The sequence below is a fragment of the Saccopteryx leptura genome, chromosome 7, assembly GCF_036850995.1.
Source record: "Saccopteryx leptura isolate mSacLep1 chromosome 7, mSacLep1_pri_phased_curated, whole genome shotgun sequence".
Lineage (NCBI taxonomy): Eukaryota > Metazoa > Chordata > Mammalia > Chiroptera > Emballonuridae > Saccopteryx > Saccopteryx leptura.
In genome coordinates, this window is record NC_089509.1 from 55,719,310 (window position 1) to 55,738,320 (window position 19,011).

The 19,011-nt window shown below is 35.9% G+C and overlaps 1 protein-coding gene across 15 annotated transcripts in view; it reads left to right on the forward strand.

The window, feature by feature from the left end:
• The window catches only part of PPIG (peptidylprolyl isomerase G), a 58,012-nt gene extending 44,088 nt beyond the window's left edge, over nt 1–13,924 (forward strand). For 14 of the 15 annotated variants that reach the window (XM_066346453.1, XM_066346444.1, XM_066346446.1 and 11 more), the window contains 5 exons: nt 2,403–2,613; nt 3,373–3,558; nt 4,786–4,873; nt 8,007–8,143; nt 8,321–13,924. In XM_066346453.1, the coding sequence (XP_066202550.1) occupies nt 2,403–2,613; nt 3,373–3,558; nt 4,786–4,873; nt 8,007–8,143; nt 8,321–9,431 (1,733 nt within the window). In that variant the 3' untranslated portion in view covers nt 9,432–13,924. The remainder of the gene's footprint in view (nt 1–2,402; nt 2,614–3,372; nt 3,559–4,785; nt 4,874–8,006; nt 8,144–8,320) is intronic. The other variant, XM_066346455.1, reaches the window with a different exon arrangement.
• The last annotated feature ends 5,087 nt before the right edge of the window (nt 13,925–19,011 follow it).

Genomic DNA, 19,011 nt, shown 5'->3' on the forward strand with positions numbered 1-19,011 from the left:
GCCTATGTGGGTTTGTGGACTGTGGTTTCAATAATAATTTCGTTCTCAGAGTGCTCTTCTGGTGTGCTTCATTTGTGTGCTACCGAGGGACCCTACTGTAAACTTCAGTGTATTCAACACTATACAGTTTAATTCTCAAACCTTTTGCTATATTAGTTTGGGTCTGTTTCACTTGGTCAGCCCAGAACTTCCTATATGTTTAAACCATCCCTTTCTCTAGCTTACTTTTCTCTGAAATTCATGCCACTTGCCATTGTAGGGATAGGCTTCCCACATGATACCCACTGACATCACTGGCAGGGTGCTGTGGGAGCATGATAGAGACAATACTAGAAATCCAAATTCTCTACTTTGTCTCTGCTGACATAGCTGAGCGGGAGTAGGTGAACCTTTCCTTTTCCGTATATTTGCTTAGAGTAGAGCAGACATTAGAAACAATTTTATTTTTTAATGTTTTATTTTTTTAGTCTGCTAAATCATCCTTTCCAAGTCCTTTGTCTAGAGAGAGCTTTTCTGGAGGCTTCAAAAGCATTTACTCATTGGTGTTTCCGAGTTGCAGGCTTCTCCAGCATGAAGTCTAGGATATATGGCAGGCAAATTGAAAACTACCATGTCATCCTCCAGATCTCTGGCCACTCTGCCTTCTTTTTACCTTTCAGAGGCTTTTTATGTTTGTTTGTTTGTATTATGTGTAGGCTTTCTACTTCCACACGATGGGAAAAAAGTAGATTTACACTCGTAAGTACACAAAACAGTTTATTCTTGTATTATTATTATTTATTGTATTATTTTTCCATACAAACAACTGTAAACTTACTTTTGCCCAAACCTGTACTTAGCAGGAGGTTAGGGAGGGATAACTCTATTTCATGTTGTTCAGAATTGACTCATTCCTTTCTTGAAGCTTTTTACCTTATGTAAAAAATCTGCCCTTCTAAAATCTAGAATACTGTATATGCATCCTTAAATTACGCCTATGAAGGACTTTAATGGTTAACATTTTGTAAGTACTCTGCAGATATTTTCACAACCCTGTTTCTAATCCTAATATAATCAATTCTGCTATACTGCTTGTTTTGAAACATTTGTTCCATTTGATTGATATGTTAGAATACAATTTGAACATAACTGACTAGTTCTACGAAGCATTTCCACTTTACTTTTGATGGTATGCCTAAACTTGTAAGCAATTTATAGTCAGAATTTCTAGAAAAGTTAGTAAGTGTAGATTTCCCGATGCTCTTAGCCATTGAATTCAAACTTGTTGGTCTTACTTTCAAAATACATTGTAAACTCTGAGGGCAGAGTACATGTCTTTTAAAGTTAGTCTTAGAAGTTTTTTTGTTTTTGTTTTTAATAGATTCCAACACCATCTCCCTTTTTATTTCCTTGAGATTTATTTATTGAGCAGCCTAGGTCATTTTTCCTGAAGTGTTTCCCATTTTTATACATGTTTTATTTTACTGATTGCACCTGTATGTTGTGTAATGTATTCTTTCTGTATTTCTATTTCATATAACGTTGTAGTTCTATGTAATTTCACTTATTTATGTTAGTTACCTAGTCCTTAAAACATTTGAGTTTGGGGGCCTCTATTAAAATTATTACTTTCTCAACCCAAAGTAAAATTTTTATTTTTATTTTTTTTTTGTAGAGATCTCAAAATATGGTTATTAATCATTGGTAAGTCTTCTCTTCAACTAAAGCTAAATTTTTGTTTAAGATTTCTTTTATTGATTTCAAAGAGAGAGAAGAGAAAAGAGGGGGTTGAGCGAGAAATATCAACTCATAGTTGCTTCACTTTAGTTGTTCATTGGTTGCTTGTCACATGTGCCCTGACCGGGCAAACCCAGGGTTTAGAACTGGTGATCTCAGCATTCCAGGTTAATGCTCTATCTGCTGCGCCACCACAGGCCAGGCAAAGATATATTTCTTAATCATTAGGGGATGTTCAGGTATGGAAACTTAAGCCCATGCTAATGGAATTGTTTGTTTTATTTGCATATTCATGTGAAGTATTTTTTCTGCTATTTCTCTCGGTTCTATCTGCAGTCTTGATAAGAGAAAAAGTTGAACACTACAAGAAGATTAGAATCTGGGACTCTGAAATGTTTTTTTTTAAAAAACAACCTGTTGCCAGATGTTGCCTAAAATTAATTTACTTTATTGTTTTAGATTTACCTGTTATGTTTTCAGAATTCTTTGATTTAACAGATGAAACTGACCTATGAATCTGGAAACCTGGATTCTAATCCTGACTCCTGACTCCTTTCCTGTCCCATCTGTTCAAAAGTAGATGGCTGAGCTAGGTCTGAAATGCTGGACTTAGAAAATACACATTTCCCCTTACAAAATTTGTCTAAAAAGTGTCGACCAAAAACCCTTTTTTTTCTTTATGAAAGCTAAGAAAGAAGAAAAGAAAAGGCATAAGTCATCCTCCTCCTCATCATCATCCAGTGACTCAGATAGCTCAAGTGATTCTCAGTCCTCTTCTGATTCTTCTGATTCTGAAAGTGCTTCTGGCGAGAAATCAAAAAAAAGAAAAAAGAAACATAGAAAAAATTCCCGAAAACATAAGAAAGAAAAGAAGAAGCGAAAGAAAAGCAAGAAAAGGTCTTAATTTTACTTTTTAATACTACCTTTATATTCTAATTCCCGTAAATAAATCTGTTGGGATTTTGTATCAATTATATGGGAACATTATAATAGAAACATTTTATAGCGTTAAGTATAAGACTATTTTGACGTTCTATGGTCTATAGATTAAATTTGGGCACATTCATTTCCATGTTCAACAGAACATTCAGTTTATTTTGTCTGAACACAATGAAATTATGCTTTGGTTTTATAGGTTTGTATTTAGGGAAAGAATATGGTATTAGTGAGAATTGTCAGAAACCAATGATGGTTTTCTGTAGCCGTCTCTTGCTGTTTTGTCTTTCATTTCCTTTGCATAAGGGCATAAGGACAGAAAGTACATGTCACTGTTTAATTTTTTTCCATTTTGTCTGAAATAACGTGTTTTTACTAAAACTTGTCTTTATAGGCCTATTGCCTCTAAAGCAACTACTTTCTTTAGCTGCGTTTTAAATTATCTTAAGTTTATCAGAGTCCATTGCCCACAGTTTCAGTTGAGAGCCTATTTTAGTGGGAAATATTATTTCAGAATATGACACAGAAACATGATTTTAATTTTTGGTCGGTTGGTTGATCATAAAAATAAATTGCATCTTTCCCATGTAATTGCATTTTTGGGGGGGGGGGTACAGGGATGGTGTATATATTGTGACGTCTTGAAAGAAATACCAGCAATTGAAATTTTAGGGTAGATACATAGTAACTGAATGAAACTTGTTTTCTGTTTCTGTTAAGCGCATCAAGTGAAAGTGAGGCTGAAAATGTTGATGCACAACCGCAGTCTACTGTCCGTCCAGAAGAGATCCCTCCTATACCTGAAAATAGATTTCTAATGAGAAAAAGTCCTCCTAAAGCTGATGAAAAAGAAAGAAAAACCAGAGAAAGAGACAGGGAAAGAGAGTGGTATGTGAATGTGCACAGGTATATCTTAGCGAGTGCCCCTCAGTCTTTACCGTAATCTCTTCTTTTTAAAAAAATGTTTCTTATTTTAGATGATTTCATTTGTGACTTTGTCCCAAAATAGAAATCTTTTTTTAATGGTATGATGTTCATAAAGCTCCTTTTTGCTAACCACATAGTTAAAAGATTAAATTAATTGAAACAGATTTTGAATAAAAGTTAAAAAAAAAAGGCACTACAAATGCGAAAAACATATGTGGAATTCTTAACCAATTCCATTAACAAGCAAGATAAATGTTTTACTGTTATTTGTGTACATTACATTTTTAAGCAAGTAAAAACCTTTTTTATTTTCTTTGATAGGGTAAAATGCCGTTTTCCTGCATGATTTATAGTATTTTGGTAATGAAAATTGATTTCATGTCATATACTTTCAAAGTTTTTCTATATAAAATGTTGAGGTCTTCTTCTTATTTATGATCAGATGTATGTTATAAGAGCAATATTTGGAACAATCCCTCTTTATTTTTATAATACAGTAAAAATATGAAAGTAAGTCTTAGTTATTTTAATATTGATGAGTCAGACTTCTTTTTCCTCAAGTAAGGGTGTTTCTCAGGAAGTAAATATTAAAGAGAAAATGTTTGAACTACTATAGAATGAACTTTTCAAATATAACTTAGGGTTCACTCATTATTTGAAAATAGTTTTTCTTTTTGGTATAAACATTTTGCTAATTCAGACTAGCTTTTTTCTGCTTAATTCACATTAATTACACTTCTCTATAGTTTTACTTCCAGTGAACAACAGTTCATAAGATAATAAGGAACTTCGGAATAAGATAGTTTTAAAACTATTCTCTTAAGTATATAGTGTACTCTTCTGCATTGATTTTCCTTAGCACTATCAAGTTAACATCATCTTAGTAATGATTACATAACAATATTTCTCAACAGGACACAGTTGGAATTTTGGGAGCATAATAGATCTTCATCCTAATGCATTATGGGATTTTAGCATTCCTGACTCCTGGATATTTAGTACCAGTATCATCACTGTTGTTACTGATGGTTGTAAATATGCTCCCATACTTTTCCAGATACATACTAGGAATTGATAACATTCTTGCTTGAGAACCATGGATTATATATAAGATTTTAAATTTACTACCTTAGATCAGTAAAGTTTTATTCCCCAGATTTATTTTTATGAAATAATGTTTTAATTTTTCGCTTTGCTTTCTTCTAGTAATCCACCTAACTCCCAGCCCCCTTCATACCAGAGGCGACTTTTAGTAACTAGGTCTGGCAGGAAAATTAAAGGAAGAGGACCAAGGGTAGGTGATTCTTTTCTTATAAATCCTAATGGTATTGCATTTATCTTAAAATAGTTTTAGGGTTTCTTCAATATTTTACATGTAAGTAACTAAAATTTAGAGAATATGTGGATATTGAATTGTTATGTTCTCTTTTCATAGTAACTTGTGTTAGTACTTCCAAACTGAAAATCCATGGGATGTTAATGGATTTTACATGTACATGGTGTAAAGCAGGGGTCCCTAAACTTTTTACACAGGGGGCAAGTTCACTGTCCCTCAGACTGTTGGAGGAGCACCACAAACAGTGCTCCTCTCACTGACCACCAATGAAAGAGGTGCCCCTTCCGGAAGTGCGGCGGGGGCCGGATAAATGGCCTCGGGGCCGTAGTGTAAAGTGAGATCAAAATCTTTCCTATGCCCCGTGTTACTTCCTGACCACTGTATCTCTTCTCATTAAAAATTAACTCTTAATTTTATATTTCATTCTAAATGTCTACTGTGTTTTCAGAATTTTAGAAATTTGGCTATACTTAATATATTATTTCTTTACTTCCTACTCATTCCTCATCCATTTCAGTTTATCTTCTACCATTCTGCTGCAAATAGCACTTGCAGTTTGGTCAGCTGCACGTCACAAAATCCAGTGCATTCTTTCTATCTTCGTCTTACTTCATCTCTCTGCTTGTAATACTCTTTTCACTTTGCTTCCACTGTCTTTTCTTCTTATCTCTGGCCAGTCTATCTTGAATTTTCCAGTGCCAGTTCATACTCTTCTGCCCCACTTTTAAATACTGTAATATCTCAGGGTTCCAGCTCTTCTCATTTTGCTTATGCTGCTTAGACAGTCTCATCACTTGCATGACTTCAGCAGCTATGCTGATAACTCAAATTTTTATCTCTTCTCACCAAAGCTTATTTGACAGCCATTTAGTTGCTTAATGGGCACCTTAAACTCAGTACATACAGTGTTGACCATAAGCACTTTGTCTTCAGACCAGATTATCCTTTAGATTCCTGTTCTTGTGACAGACACCACCACCTGTGCAGTCACTTAAACCTGAAGCCCAAGAGTTATTTTGTTTTTCCTGCCTTAGATATCTTATTCATCCCCAGATCCTCTCAGTCTAACCTCCTAAGTACTCTGAAACCCAGCTGCTTCTCTCAAGCTCTACTCCAGTTGTATTAATTTAACTTCTTATATATTCTCACAACAGTAAATAGCTTTCTAACTGTGTACTCATGACAGTTCTCAAACTTTCTTGTCTTAAGACTTCTTTATACTTTTAAAAATTACTAAGGACTCAAAAGAACTTTTTTTTGATGTGGATTATATCCATCAATATTTACTTTTAGAAATTAAAACTGAGAAGTATTTAAAACACAAGACCACAGGGGTTGACAAAAGTAGGCCTTTTCTACTCTGTGATAATGAAAGTGAATAAGGCAAATAATGTGATGATATGAAAATAGTTTTTTGGGTTTTTTTCTTTTTACACAGAGAGAGAGTCAGAGAGAGGGACAGATAGGGACAGACAGGAATGGAGAGAGATAAGAAGCATCAATCATTAGTTTTTCGTTGCAACGCCTTAGTTGTTCATTGATTGCTTTCTCATATGTGCCTTGACCGCGGGCCTTCAGCAGACCGAGTGACCCCTTGCTCGAGCCAGTGACCTTAGGTCCATGCTGTTAAGCTTTTGCTCAAACCAGATGAGCCTGTGCTCAAGCTGGCGACCTAGGGGTCTCGAACCTGGGTCCTCCTCATCCCAGTCCAACGCTCTATCCACTGCGCCACCACCTGGTCAGGCATGAAAATAGTTTTAACCTTACAGATCCCCTGAGTCTTGGGATCCCTACATCATATTTTGAGAACCACTGATCTAATTATTTCTGTAAATAGTATGTAGAACAATCACTAAAAACGAAAAACTGATTATGTCACTCCTTTGTCATTGACTTTCTAATAAATCCAAAATGTCATCATGCCTTACAAGATCACACAAAACTTATCCTTGTTTACCTCATCACTATTATCAAGTACTGCTTTCCGTTGCAGTTTTTGTCTTTAGCCACGTTGATCTATCTTCTGATTATTTCTAAAACATGCTATCTCTTCCTACCTTCAAACATGGTATATTTCGTATGCCTCACATGTTCTTCTGCACCCTCATTACCTCTTTTTCCTTACCCTTGTCTAGGTTAACTCCTCATGCATATTCTTTAGTTCTTAGCTTTTAATTATCATTTAACTTCCCCACTTTTTCTCCATACTAGGTCAGATATTTGTTACATATTCTCTGAGCACCTTTTACTTCCTTTTTGACATTCATTCTAATTGTGGCTGAATATATCCTTAAATTTGTGATTATGTGTCTCTCTGTGTTCTCCTGGCCTTGTAGAATATAAATTCCAAGACAGCAAAATCAGATACATCTTCACTTACTAAATTTTCCTCAAATATGTGGTGTAATGGTTGGCTATCCTAAGAGTTGTGTTAATACTGGTTGAATAAATGAGCATGTCTGCATTTACTCAGTTTTTTCATAATATGGGAATTGTTTTGAAACATCAAGAAGATATTATTCCACGTTGGAACTTAGCAACTTGTCAGGGTTCCTGCACCTGTTATGCTTTAGCATCACTTAAATAGGACAGTTCCATAGAGACGATGTGGGTGGCTAGAGTTTCTGTGGTTAATGCTTCTTATTTGGAACTTAAAGTAGGACTATTTAAAGTAGTTCTACGTCATTGGTTTCCTACATGAAAATTGAGAAATTTTAGTTATTTTAGGAGGCATAGAAATATCAGATATTTTGGTTGAACTTAAAAATACATATACTTTAGCTGTGGTATAATATTTTTAAAATTTATTTATTGGGATGACATTGGATTACAAAATCATATAGGTTTCAAGTGTACAACTCAAATCAACACCTTTGACACACCGTGTCATGCACCCTCCACCCCAAGCAAAATTTCTTTCTGTTCCCATTCCCCACCCCTTTGCCTACCCTCACCTACAACCACCATCCGGTCCCCTTCCCTCTGGCTATTGCCACCCTATTTTCTGTGTCTACATGCTTTAAGTATGTATATTTTTTGGCTAGTCTCTTCATTTTATATGTTAATATTTTTCCCTTTTTGTTTTCCTAAGCGTTATCGAACTCCATCTAGATCCAGATCAAGGGATCGTTTCAGACGTAGTGAGACTCCTCCACATTGGAGGCAAGAAATGCAAAGAGCTCAAAGAATGAGAGTATCAAGTGGTGAAAGATGGATCAAAGGGGATAAGTAAGATTTAACTATATTTCAAATGTAATGACAAGTATTTTTTTGCTATTGTACATAAAGTTATTTATAGCCATTTTAATTGTTTCTGGATATCTTAGGGGAAATAGAATATCATAGCTAATAATAGACACCAGTCTTAATAAAATTTCAATAAATCTATTTTTTTTTATTTTTTAGGAGTGAGTTAAATGAAATTAAAGAAAATCAAAGAAGCCCAGTTAGAGTAAAAGAGAAGAAAATTACTGATCACAGGCATGTGTCTGAGAGTCCAAATAGAAAAAGTGAAAAGGAAAAGAAAGTTAAAGACCATAAATCTAACAGCAAAGAGAGAGACATCAGAAGAAATTCAGAAAAGGATGACAAGTATAATAAAAACAAGGTGAAGAAAAGGGCTAAATCTAAAAGTAGGAGTAAAAGCAAAGAGAAATCAAAGAGTAAGGAAAGGGATACAAAGCATCATAGACATGAAGAAAAGAAGATGAGGTCAAGGAGTAAAGAAAAGGATCATGAGAATGCTAAAGAAAAAGAAAAGTCTGAATCTAAAGGAAAAGATCAAGAGAGGAGTAGAAGTAAAGAGAAGTCTAAACAGTTAGAATCTAAAAGTAATGAGCATGATCATAATAAAAGTAAAGAAAAGGATAGACATGCACAGTCTAGGAGTAGAGAGCATGATACAACTAAAAGCAAACACAGTTACAATAGTAGGACAAGGGAACGAAGCAGAAGTAGGGACAGGAGCAGAAGAGTGCGATCCAGAAGCCATGACCGAGATCGCAGCAGAAGCAAGGAGTACCACAGATACAGAGAACAGGAATACAGGAGAAGAGGAAGATCACGGAGCCGAGAGAGAAGAGCAACGCCAGGAAGATCGAGAAGTAAAGACAGACGGAGGAGGAGGAGAGATTCATGGAGCTCAGAGAGAGAAGAAAGTCAAAGCAGAAACAAAGAGAAATATAGAAACCAAGAAAGTAAGAGTTCACACAGAAAAGAAAATTCTGAGGGTGAGAAGAGAGTGTACTCTAGAAGTCGTGATCATAATAGTTCAAATAATAACAGGGATAAAAAGGCTGAAAGAGATCCAAGTCCATTCTCAAAAATAAAACAAAGTAGTCAGGACAATGAATTAAAGTTCTCCACATTGAAAAATAAGGAGGATGAGAAGACCAGGTCCTCAGTGGAAAAAGAAAACCAAAAATCAAAGGGTCAAGAAAACGACCATGTACATGATAAAAATAAAAAATTTGATCATGAATCAAGCCCTGGAACAGATGAAGACAAAAGTGGATGAGTGAGTTGTATAACTTCTTATTTCCATTCTGTCTCGAGTTTTAAGTTTTAGAGACTTGGTGATGAATCTCCTTTATGTTGTTTCTCCTCTTTTTATTGTTTTTTGATTGTTTTATGTTTGTCTTTTTTTTTTTAATGTGGACTTTATTGAGTTGATCTTTTGATAATCTGCAACCTGGATAATTTGTACTGCTAAAGTTTTAATAAACTTGAAATGAGAAAACACTTTGGTGTAATACTGTGTGCTATGTTTCACTATTTCATGTATACATTTTTGTGTTGCAACAATCAGCCAATAGCAAACATAATACTCTATACCCTAATTTGTGTGATCAGCTGGAAACAAGCATAACTGATTGTTGGAATACATTGTTACAAAAGCTTGTGTTTCTCATGATTAAAGTAACTTTAGAAGCCACTAGATAGAAAAAGTTATGTAAAGATTTTCCGAATGGATTTATAATAGAGGCTTGCAGCAGCAGCTTTTAATTATGCAGAAGCAGGATCCTAATAACTTGAGATCTTAAGTCATCACTTTCAATTTTATAGTAATTTGTGCTTTAAAATAGATATTTATTTATATTGCACTTCATATGCTGTTCTTTATAGTTCCACCTGTAGCTTGTTTCATATTAATATTTTCCATGTCTAGTTTTACTTAACTATCTATAAAAATTGGGTATTTTTTCAGTTGATGTACTGATTGAGCTTGACTTGCTGTTATACAGCGTTTGACAAGTAACCTTGGAAGGTCAGATTGTGATTTTCAATCTATGTTGTTTTTGGTCTGAAGAGATTAAACTTTTGCTTTTCAAAAACATTGTTTTATTATCTTCTCCAAAATGGGAAAAAAAAATTCTCACTAAAGCATATCACTCGTGAAATTATTTAAGTTAGATTCTAAAAGTTGTTAGTATTGACACGTTAACTTCCAGGATTTCTTTTTTGGCCACTGACCTATATGGAGTTGAGTGTTAACTCCGCATGCTTTTTTTTTTTTTTTTTTAACTTAAATTGACTTCTCTACTTCTCATAGCTGTGAGTTTCAAATGACAAGAAACTGCAACTTTTCTATATATGTATCACAGTAGGCTATAGCATGTTTATGACTCTGGGTTCTTTCTATTCAGGTGGTTTATACCATTACTGTTAACATTATTTTAACTGGGCATGTATCACATTACCATGTAGAATAGAAAATTGCAAAATTTGATAGCTTACAGAGTTAAAGATGAAAGATATCTAAAGTCCATTTAGAATTTTATGTGTTATATACTGCTATTTTTGTGATGTGTAGCCTTTTATTCTGTAGTTTCTCTTCTAAATAAAATACTGAACATCCAGCAAACACAAAATCCTGCCTCATTTGAAAAGAAATTTCAGAATTCCAATTAATAGTAGCTTCTAGAGTGTTTTGTACTTTAATATTTGTAAAGATAGCATCAACTCTATTACCAAGACAGCTTCTTGGTAAACCCAGTAGCTACTAAATACTGTTTGTACTGAGCAAACCAATGCTTAACATATTTCCCATTATTAATACATTAATGATACATAGACATTTATGGTAGCTGTTTGCGTAATGAATACGGTAATGGTTGTGCAATTGTTTGGAATATCTTGAAATAAATATCCATAGTGGAGTCTTTATAATTTTTTCCCCCTGATTATAAAAGTAGTAAATGTTTATGATAATTCAGGGTGATTGATTCCTTTGAAACTTTGACTATACTCCCACTCTAGGGATAATTGGATCTGGAGTGCCCAAGCTATTATGTAGTATATTTTAAAACAGTTATTATTTGTTTTAAATTCAGTAAATTGCACTTTTAAAATATTTGTTATAAACTATTTGAGCTTCAAGAAAGGTGCTATTTAAGAAAGGTCCTGTGTTGTTTTTTTAATATAACTGTTTATTACAGGTCCTATAATAAAGTTATATTAAAAAAAAACCTATGATAAAACAACATACTTTTATGTTGTCTGATGACCCAGAGCTTTATCTACTAAGAATTATAGGCAAGTAACAATAGGGGGAAAAGTTCAATAATTTCTATAAGTAGTATTCTTTTATTTTGGTTATCAGAAGAGCAACTCCATGCTAAACATTTACAGGTCTTTTTTTTTTTTAATTAAAAAAAGCTTTATAAGCTATTTTATAAGCAGATGATGGCAAAGGAGATGAGAGATGACAGCTAGATATTATATTCACAATATAAAGAACATTTAGAAAATGATTAAAAAGCATTTACTGTTCCTCAAGTCTTCCTTTGCATTCAGATAGCACACAGCTCAACCGATCCTCTCCTCTCACTACATTTGTAATCACTGTATCACCTGTAGTTATTTGAACCCACTCAGTTTTCCTAGAAGTCAAGCTACTTAATACCTTGTCTTTGATTTTATAGTTATGTCTGAGTTTATAATTGTCCTCAAAGTATCTTTGACTTAATACCTGTTAAAGATACTTAGTTTGTCTTTATTGCTTGATTGGTAATATCGGAAAAATTTATTCATAAATATTTCAAGTGAACACTTTTTCTGGGTAAACCTTCTGCCACAGAAATTGACACAACAGAATGATTTATACTAAATGAGCAGTCGAGAAGCTGCTGGGTTGCTTTAAAACATTTTTAAGTTATTATATAGTTGGAGTTCCTACATTAGACCATTGTAGTTTCTAAGCTTCTTAAATTAAAGCCTTCGCCGAAGTTTCAAAAATTTGACTGATAAATCTTTGCACAGTGTGATATTCACATTGGCTTTGCTGAATTCCATTTGATTCTTGTACGCAATGGAAGATAGGCAACTGAAAAGTAAAAACTTCATAATATAGACAGGAACACATTGGGTTTCTGATATTTTGAGTAGTGGTATTAGCTAGTAATTTCAGATTAGTATATGGAACGAGTTAGTATGTTTTTTAGTAAGCAGTTTATTGTGCTTCACTCTGGCAATTTTTTTCATCCCACTTTGAACCTTTACTAAATTTCTATAGAAACCTGTTCCCTTTACTTTTGCCAGAAAGTACTTTAATTATGTACCATATAGTTGATTGTAATAAAGAAACAAAAATGGGTCTTTTTCTTTCTCCTTTTGGTCATGTTGACTTTAATTAGTGTAGTAGTCATATATTTAGAATGAATAAAGTCTCCAAGGATTGCAAGTTTATAACCTGTTATTATGAAAAGATATGTTTTGTTACAGATACTTGTTTAAAAATGTAATAAAAATAAACTCCAGGAAAATACAGCACTGGCTGACCCCTGCCTATAGTGGGCCTTCCAGCTGCCTTTAAAGGATTCAGGCAAAGGCTGTGTTGGGTCACAAGAAGTAAATATTAAAGGAAAAGAAAAAATCATAAATTAACAAATTCCATCAGCAAGGTGGGACAAGGGAGTTTTTGAGGCATAGGAGGGAGTGATTGGGGTTGATTTGTGTTTTGCCCCTTTTCCCTTAAAGCAGATTTCTGTTTACCAAAAGCACATGCTGTATATTTAATTCCTTTTTATGTGTTTATAGTGTTTTGAAGGGTTGATAAATGCCTTGGATATTTGTATATGGGGATGTTAAAAGTTGTGGCTGCTCCCTTTCTGGAAGGGAAAAACAAATGAAGTTAATGCACTTCTTTTCTTAGCTCAAAGTCACTGTGATGTATATTTTTTTAATGAAATTTAGGAATAAAGCTCTTGTCAACAATTGTAAAGTGTTTCAGAATGCTGCTTCTCTTATCATTAGTAACTGTTAAGCTGTTCTCTGCAAACTGCATTTTACAAAATTTAAACTCAAACTATCAACTTTTATAGTTAAATGTTGTATTAAACTATACTATAATAAACAGTTTGTTTTTGTATTTTTAAAATTATTGTGGTATTATTTCAACTTTATTTTTATTAAAAACTAAATAATGAAGATAAATCAACTAAAATATACTTTTATTTTACCCATGGGGATATAGAATTTGTATTAGGAATAAACTGGGCAGAGTATAACAATACTGATCTTTAAGAACTTAGCAGTGATGATGTCCAGAAGTTTAGGAATAAGTCCTAGTGTAAATGATGCTTTTGATTGTAATGTGTCTTTGTGTCAGCAAACTTTTAAGGTTACACTTGGAATTTACCATCTTGTAGAAAAGTCCATTTGCTTTTTAATTCCTCCAGATTTCTCAGCATTGGGAACACTGTATTATATCTTTTGCCTGCCTGTTTTAATATAACACTGTTTGTAAAGCCATATAAATGTTAATTGACTTGTAAGAAAAATCTCTTCTAATTTTTGGTTTCTTATTTAGGTTTTGTTTTTGTTTTAATTTAGATTTTAAAAAAATTCTGACCATCCAGTGATTTATATGTATTAACAGGTGAATATTATTAAACTTTCAAATTCTGGAGTGTTTCTTAAATGCTTCATTTAGCCAGGAAGAAATGTGAGATGTGAGTGCTTCATCATATGGACTGTGCAAATTGTGTATTAAAACACTTTTAGTATCAATTTGCTTTTTCTATTTTCATTGCTTTCTAGATTTCTTTTCTAAACATTTCCTGATCCAATACTGTATTTTCTTTTATTTTTAGATGCTGGTTTACACCTTTTTCTCCCCTCAAAGTCCTCAGGACTCAAAATGTCTTGGTTCTAGTTTACATCTTTGCCACAAATTTTAGGTGTGGGTTTCTTTTATCAAAGTAGAAATCAGCAGTTGCTTCCACTGCTCTGAGTGCATTTTGTCATTCCATTCTTTACACTGAAATGTTTGTGGTTGATATTAAACCTTTTTTTTGTGACAAACAGAAATGGATAGATAGGGACAGACAGACAGGAAGGGAGAGAGATGGGAAGCATCAGTTCTTTGTTGCGAACCTTAGTTGTTCCTTGATGGTTTTCTCATGTGCCTTGGGGGCTGGGGGCTACAGTAGATGGAGTGACCCCTTGCTCAAAAGCCAGCAACCTTAGGCTCAAGTTAGTGAGCTTTACTCAAACCAGATGAGCCCGCGCTCAAGCCAGTGTCCTCGGGGTTTCAAACCTGGGTCTTCCGCGTCCCAGTCTGATGCTCTATCCACTGCGCCACCACCTGGTCAAGCTAGCCTTATTTTTAATGTGCTTAACTCAAATGTGTGTTAGGGAGGAAAAGCTAGTAATGTCTTTTTTTTTTTTTTTTTAGATACTATTCATTTTTGAGAGAGGAGACAGAAAAGGGGGGGAGGAACAGAAAGCATCAGCTCCCATATGTGCCTTGACCAGGCAAGCCCGGAGTTTTGAACCAGCGACCTCAGCGTTCCAGGTCGACATTTTTACCCATTGCGCCACCACAGGTTAGGCCACTAATAATGTCTTTAGTGTTTTATGTTATCTTCTCTGCTAAGTTGGTCATAAAACATTTATACAGTTGACCATTTTGTAGAAACCTGTTTCCTGTTTTATAATTTGAAGATAACTTGACCTAATACTAGTCATCACCCCTATATACTTTCTAAAACAATGTCAAAGAAAGGATATATGACAAGTGGTTCCCAGACATTGTGCCTTTGCATGGCAATCCATGGCCAAAAAATAAAAGTACCCCAACAGTTCTATTAAATAGTTAAGTTCAAGTAACTAAACATGTCCTAACAACTTGGTGACTATGTGAAAAATATATTTCCCTCTTACTTAAACAGTTACTAATGGGATGTGTGCACCTTAGTCATTGTGCTACTCAAACCTTGGAATCAGCCTGACCAGGCGGTGATGCAGTGGATAGAGCATCAAACTGAGATGCCTAGGACTCAGGTTCAAGACCCTGAGGTCACCAGCTTGAGTGCAGGCTCATCTGGTTTGAGCAAAAGCTCACCAGCGTCTTGGACCCAAGGTTGCTGGCTCGAGCAAGGGATTACTCAGTCTGCTGAAGGCCTGCAGTCAAGGCACATGTGAGAAAGCAATCAATGAATAAGGTGTCGCAATGTGCAACAAAATAAAAACTTAACGATTGATGCTTCTCATCTCTGTTCCTGTTTGTCCCTATCTATCCCTCTCTCTGACTCTGTCTCTGTTAAAAAAAAAAAAAAGAAACCACCTTGGAATCAGATTGGATGCCATCACCCTTTTATACTGTTTTGTGTCGTACTTGCATTTTATCCCAACAACTGCTGAACACCTAGGTTTATAAAGACAGGATGTCATCAGAAGTGATGGCATATCTAATATATTGAAACTGATCTTAAGCTAGTAATACCTAGAGCTCTACAGATAACATATATTGTTTCCCTTAAATTTTTTTAAAATACCACTTGTGCCATTGTGAGTTCACCATGGTCCCTTAGATACGTTGTCACAAATTGGGAATCAACTGTATTCAGTGTTGTTGTTTTTTCAATATTCAATTGCACTACTAGTCTTTTAACAGGATTGTTTACCTTGGGATCCATAAATCAAGAAATTATGGTTCAGAATGGTGGCTTTGTTTACAGAATCATGCCGTTTTTAAAAAGTTTAGGTGGCCATCCTCATCCCAGATAGATTTAATCAGACTCTTGGGTATGGGCTAGAGTCACTGCCCTGGTAGCCTATGAGGGTGTTGTGGAAGTCCCAAAGTTACATGCAGAATGGGGGAGGAGGAAAAATTGTAAACCCTGCTGCTCAAGGAGCTGTAAGTGTTACCAGAAACCCAGAGCGGATCATGACTTCAAATATTTTTGCTATAAGACTTGGTCCCTGAGAGAATGGTAGTCTGTGTAACATATGTATAATCAGCATTCTCATTTGTAGAAATCTCTCAGAGGTACTCTGATGAAAATAGGAAACAAGGCTGTTGCAGAAATTCATAGTAGCAAAGACTGGAGATCATATCTATTGGTATGCCACTGGTAGAACAAATTGGTACATTTATGCAAAAGAATACTATGCCAGCTGGGGGGGAAAATGGTCTTGAACCCTGGTTGGGTAGATTGGTTGGCTAGAGCATTGTCCTGACAACAAAATTGCTGGTTTGATCCCATCAGGACACATGAAAAAATCAACCAATGAATGCATGATTAAATAAAACAAATTTACATTTCTCTCTCCCTACCTCTCTACCTCTCCCTTCCCCACCCTCCATTTCTGTTTCTCTAAAATCATTTTTTTAATTTTTTACTGAGGGTTTTTATATACTGAGCTGTGATCTCTAGGATATATTAACTGAAAAAAGTAAGATTGCTTTATGCAAGAGTAAAATGCAAACATGTATTTGCTTATTTTAAAAACAATAGGCGACCGTGGCCGGTTGGCTCAGCGGTAGAGCGTCGGCCTGGCGTGCGGGGGACCCGGGTTCGATTCCCGGCCAGGGCACATAGGAGAAGCGCCCATTTGCTTCTCCACCCCCACCCCCTCCTTCCTCTCTGTCTCTCTCTTCCCCTCCCGCAGCCAAGGCTCCATTGGAGCAAAGCTGGCCCAGGCGCTGGGGATGGCTCCTTGGCCTCTGCCCCAGGCACTAGAGTGGCTCTGGTTGCGGCCCAGTGACGCCCCAGAGGGGCAGAGCATCGCCCCCTGGTGGGCAGAGCGTCGCCCCTGGTGGGCGTGCCAGGTGGATCCCGGTCGGGCGCGCCAGGTGGATCCCGGTCGAGCGCATGCGGGAGTCTGTCTGACTGTCTCTCCCCGTTTCCAGCTTCAGAAAAATACAAACAAAAAAAAACAATAGGCAGCCTGACCTGGCGGTGGTGCAGTGGATAGAGTGTCGGACTGGGATGCAGAAGACCCAGGTTCGAGACCCTGAGGTTGCCAGCTTAAGCGAGGGCTCAAAGCTTGAGCCCAAGGTCGCTGGCTCGAGTAAAGAGTTACTCGGTCTGCTGTAGCCCACGGTCAAGGCACGTATGAGAAAGCAGTCAATGAACAATTAAGGTGTTGCAGTGCGCAACGAAAAACTAATAATTGATGCTTCTCATCTCTCCGTTCCTGTCTGTCTGTCCCTGTCTATGCCTCTCTCTGACCCTCTCTCTGTCTCTGTAAAATAAATAAAATAATAAAAAACAATAGGCAAAGGACAACAATGAAAAGGTAACCTACTTTTTCTGGGGAGCAAGGGAGAAAATGATTGCAAATCATACCTGTTAGGATATTAATATCCACAGTATGTAAAGAACAACTCAAAAAAAGCAATGGATGAAAAAACACTAAAGGACTTGAACATATTTCCAGTGATAAATTCACATTAATAGGGAAATACAAATCGAAACTACAATGACAGCACCTCCTACCCATTAGGATAGCTACTATCTAAATATGTTAGTGAAGATGTGCACCCTTGTGCAGTGTTGGGAACATAAAGCGGTGCAGCTCATGGAAAACTTTTAAATAGAATTGTCATCCAGCAATTCCACTTTTGAGCATATATCCAAAAGAATTTCAAAGCGATATCTCAAAGAGATTGGCACACCAGTGACTACAGCAGTGTTACAACACCAAGAGGTGAAGCGTCTGTTGAGGAAGGAATGGATAAATTTTTGTTTTAATATCCAGTCTTTTGCCTGACCTGTGGTGGTGCGGTGGATAAAGCATTGACCTGGAAATGCTGAGGTCGCTGGTTTGAAACCCTGGGCTTGCCTGGTCAAGGCACATATGGGAGTTGATGCTTCCAGCTCCTCCCCCCCCCTCTCTCTGTCTCTCCCTCTCTCTAAAATGAATAAATAAAAAAAAACAACAACTAAGCTTTAAAAAAGGAATTCTGACATGCTACAACATTAGATAAAGCTTAAAAACATTGTGGTAATGGAAATAAACCAGTCAAAGAAAGGCAAATACTGTACAGTTCTACCTAATGAGGCATCTAGAGTGGTCAAATTCATAGAAACAGTAAAATAGCAGGTCCCAAAATCTATGGGTATGTGGGAATGGAGAGTTGTTTAATGGGTGTATATATATAGTTTTAGCTTTGCAAAATGACAAGGTTCTAGAGATTAGACAACAATATGAATATATACTACTGACTGTACTCCTAAAAATGGCTAAGGTGGTAAAATTTATGTTCTGTGTTTTATACCACAGGGTAAAAAAAAGTAGGGGAACGCAACTCATAAAAAGCCACTTAACTTGTATCGTTAGTTGCCTAGCTACATGTAGAAGAATTATTTCAACTGATCTTAAAACAGTAATTTGCATGTCTAGTGAGATACACTCTAGAACCACAAAGAAGCCATAAATTACATTAAGTAATCATATTGTTTGTAAAAATATTGGTGGTGGTACTTAAAACTAAAATTTAAGTATTAAATGATAAATGCACAATTTTCTGAAAAGAAGTACTTCCACTGGAATATTCAGCTATAAAAAGTAATGAAGTGCTGATGATGGTACAACATGGATAAACCTTGAAAATATGCTAAATGAGCCTGACTAGGCAGTGGTGCAGTGTTTGGAGTGAAGGCCTGGGACACTGAGGACCCAGGTTTGAAACTCGAAGGTTGCCCTGGAGCGAGGGTTCATCCGGCTTTAGTGCAGGCTCACCATCTTGAGCACGGGGTCACTGGCTTGAGCATGGGATCACAGATGGCCCCAAGGTCGTTGGCTTGAAGCCCAAGGTCGCTGGCTTGAGTGAGGGACCACTGGTTTGGCTGGAGCCTCCTAGTCAA